Source organism: Cornus florida, unplaced genomic scaffold (assembly GCF_030987335.1).
Source record: "Cornus florida cultivar Cherokee Brave unplaced genomic scaffold, ASM3098733v1 CherokeeBrave_3.0.0_Hap2_Chr06, whole genome shotgun sequence".
NCBI classification, from domain to species: domain Eukaryota; kingdom Viridiplantae; phylum Streptophyta; class Magnoliopsida; order Cornales; family Cornaceae; genus Cornus; species Cornus florida.
This window is the reverse complement of record NW_026775576.1, coordinates 60,711,498-60,715,009: the sequence shown is the minus strand read 5'-3', so window position 1 is coordinate 60,715,009 and position 3,512 is coordinate 60,711,498. Positions and strand designations below refer to the sequence as shown.

Here is a 3,512-nt window from a genome sequence, read left to right as displayed (position 1 = left end):
TGGAGTTTGTTTCTAATACCAACAGTACCAAATAGACACTTATCTATTTATTCAAAAATTTAAATTTATTTTTCTATTTGGATCCGATTCGGACAAACTCACCCTTATAATACTAATAAGCCACTGCTCTTTCTCTCTCTACCTTGCTCTTTGTTGTGTCCTATTTTAAGTGAGAGAAACCTTTAAGCAATATTGTAAATGTGTATAAGAATGTAGTTTGGCCCAACAAGTAGCCCAACAATAGGCAGCCCAAAAGATAGTGAACCCAAAACAGTAACAACAGTTAGCAATGCATGTCATCTCTCATTCCGGTAAGAAAGAGAATATGGTGATGGCGGTGATCACCCACAAAATCAGTCTGGTGGTCGCAGAGGTGGCCGGGAAGGAGCAGTAATCAAGCTCCATTAGTCTTAGTAATATGTATGTGTCTTTGGGCTTTGTTTTGTGATTCCTTTTGCTGGGTCTACCCTGTTTTAATCTTTGGAGTTTAGCTCATTGTAAAAATTTGCTAATGTTACTAATGTATAAGTCTGAGGACTTTGTTTTGGGATTCTTGTTATGGGCTTCCATTTGCTGGGTCTGTACTGTTTTAATGTTTACACCCCTCATTGTAAATATCACTTCCTCTATATATATATATATATATATATTGTTTAGACCAATAAGCACATTAATTTTTGTTAAATATCTTACTTTTGAGTAATTCCACCACTTATATATATCTAAATTTCCTTATAAAAGTGTATTCTATTTATAATATTTATATACATTTAAAAAGTTATTAAAAATAAATAAATAAATAAATAAAAGAAGAAGAAGAAGAAGAAGAAGAAGCAACTCTTTCTTTAAACCAGTTGCCTATAACACCTCTTTAAAATCAGTTATTTTCATTAAAATTAAAAAAAAAAAAAAAAAAACAAGCGATTCTTCCTTTAAAAAATTATGCAGTTTTTCGGTCAAATTATACCAGCTGCTTATTTAAATACTAGCACATCTTTAAACCAATTGTCTTTGTAGTGTAGAAAGCAGAATGATCTATTTAATTATTAATACAATATCAAATTTTCTCTACAAATTTATCTCTTAATTTTATGAATCCGAAGTTGTTTGTCATTCCTTGCAAACAATCTTAGCTTTTGCTTAAGTCAATATTACCATTAATCATTGAAAAGGTACCTATGCCTCTTTTGTAAAGCAAAAAACAAACGAACACCTATTCTAAAATTGATGTTCTTTCCTCCCTCAAAATGCACCGACACCTATTGAAAGTTTTGGTTGATTCGACCCTATAAAAAAACAGTAGATAGAGATTCTAAGAGCAACGGAGTGGTACTCTATTTAGAGTATATTTGTGTCGGTTAGGAGAGAGAAGTCGATGGTATGGTGAGAGAAATGGAGTACCTGTCTTGTGGGACCTACAGCCATTGTCTATCCTTTTGTCCGCAGATAGAGTACCCTTTGGAGAACATTCTATTTGTTTTTTACTTTGTTTAATCACTTTGACGGAAAGGAAAAAAGCAAAAGCAGCAACGGTAGTAAAAATAAAACGGTTACTTCCAAACGTTCCATTAAATTCGAACGGTAATAAAATTGATCAACAAAATGAAATTTATGGACGTTTTAGTAAAAGGGGTAGTTTGGGAAGCTAATGTAATGTAATTTTCTTTTTCTATCTGTAGGAAGTTAATGTAATGTAATTTTCTTTCTCTATCTGTGGGAAGCTAATGTAATTTTTATTTATATATGTAATGGATATTTCTTTAAATCATAATTTCTTTAAATTTCTTAACAAATCTAATTGAAGTAAGAAATTTTTAAAATATTGTTTATTCATCAGCAATATGAAAATTACATTTTATTCTACTACAACAAATTTAAACATCTTCATTACCAAATTGATTCCATAAATGTTCCATGAGATCTCTCCTAAGATCGGCATTGTCTGATCTATTGCGAATCCTACTTAGGCGAGAGGAAATGTGTGCCGCCAACATTGATGGGTTTCGAACGTAATGTGGAAGGGAAATTGGGTCATCTGTCGGAGGTGTCCATTGCAAAATGTGTTCGCCCTCGTCTTCAATGATTATATTGTGTAATATGATGCACGTTCTCATTATATTGTTTAGATCTTCTGTATTCCAATAAAGTACCGGTTGATGCGTTATAGCCCACCTTATCTGCAACACGCCGAACGCCCGTTCTACATCTTTCCTAACAGTTTCTTGTTTGTTAGCAAATAATTTCTCTTTGACTGTTGTTGGGTGCAGGATGGTCTGCATCAAAGTTGCCCACTTAAGATATATACCATCAGATAGGTAATACCCTATTGTACGCCGATGCCCATTCACCACGTAATTAACTGGAGGCATTGAACCATTGATCATGCTCTTGAATACTGGGGAATGATCGAGAACATTCAAATCATTGTGTGAACCAGCCATACCAAAGAAAGCATGCCAGATCCACAGATTTTTCGATGCAACAGCCTCCAATATGAGGGTAGGTTTATGGCTTCTTCCCGTGTGCGTGCCATGCCATGCTGTGGGGCAGTTCTTCTATTCCCAATGCATATAATCTATAGGGCCAAGCATACCTGGAAAACCTCTCTCTTCCCCTTCTCGAAGTAAACGTGTAATGTCGTCTGCATTTGGTGAGCGTTGGTACTGCTCCGCATACACAGCAATTATAGCATCACAAACCTTTTCAAGCTTTCGATCGCAATGCGCTCAGCAATCTTTATATACTCGTCACAAAGATCAGCTGAAATTCCATATGCAAGTATACAGATTGCAGCAGTCATCTTCTGGATAGGAGTGAACCCCATACGATCGAGGGCATCGGGTTTCTGGATGAACCATTCGTCATATGTTGTAACACCGTTCAAAATGTGAAGAAACAACTCTCGTCGCATCCGAAACCTTCTGCGAAATATGTTTGGTGGATAAATCGGATTTTCAGCAAAGAATCTCGGAATAGCCGCTGTGCTGCCTCCTCTCGATTGCGTTTAATATACTTTCTCTTACGAGGTTGAAAGAATGCCCGCACCCTATCAAGCGATAATAATCTGCTTACATCGTTCATTCTTTTTCAATAGATTTCAAAAATATCTTCCCCATCTAAATCTGACGAATTCAATGGAGAAATAGACTCAGAGACGGGTATATCTCGTAACGATGAAGCCATTTTTTTTTTTTTTTTAAGAAATATGAAGACTCAAAGAATAGAGAATGGGCTTGAGAATGCAAAGAAGTAAACTTGATAATTGAAAGAAGATAGAATTGAAAAAAGATAGAATGAGTGGTTTATATAGAAATTGAAAGAACAAATAATAGACTTGAGAATGCAAAGAAGTGGATTTCATAATGGAAAGAAGATAGAATGAGTGGTTTATATAAAAATTGAAATATAGCCGTTGAGAAGAAGACAAAAAATTATAAAATTCAAATTCAAATTTTTTATTTTATTTTTAAATTAAATTAATAAAATAATAATAAAATAATAAATAGATAATG

At 34.2% G+C, this 3,512-nt stretch overlaps 1 protein-coding gene across 1 annotated transcript; it reads right to left on the bottom strand.

The window, feature by feature from the left end:
* Positions 1-1,874: 1,874 nt before the first annotated feature.
* Positions 1,875-2,911, bottom strand: LOC132314184 (uncharacterized). The gene is made up of 3 exons (XM_059813079.1): positions 2,745-2,911; positions 2,594-2,663; positions 1,875-2,552 (listed from the first exon to the last, which is right to left on the bottom strand). The coding sequence occupies exons 1-3, from the start codon at positions 2,909-2,911 to the stop codon at positions 1,875-1,877; spliced, it is 915 nt and encodes a 304-aa protein (XP_059669062.1).
* Positions 2,912-3,512: the final 601 nt, after the last annotated feature.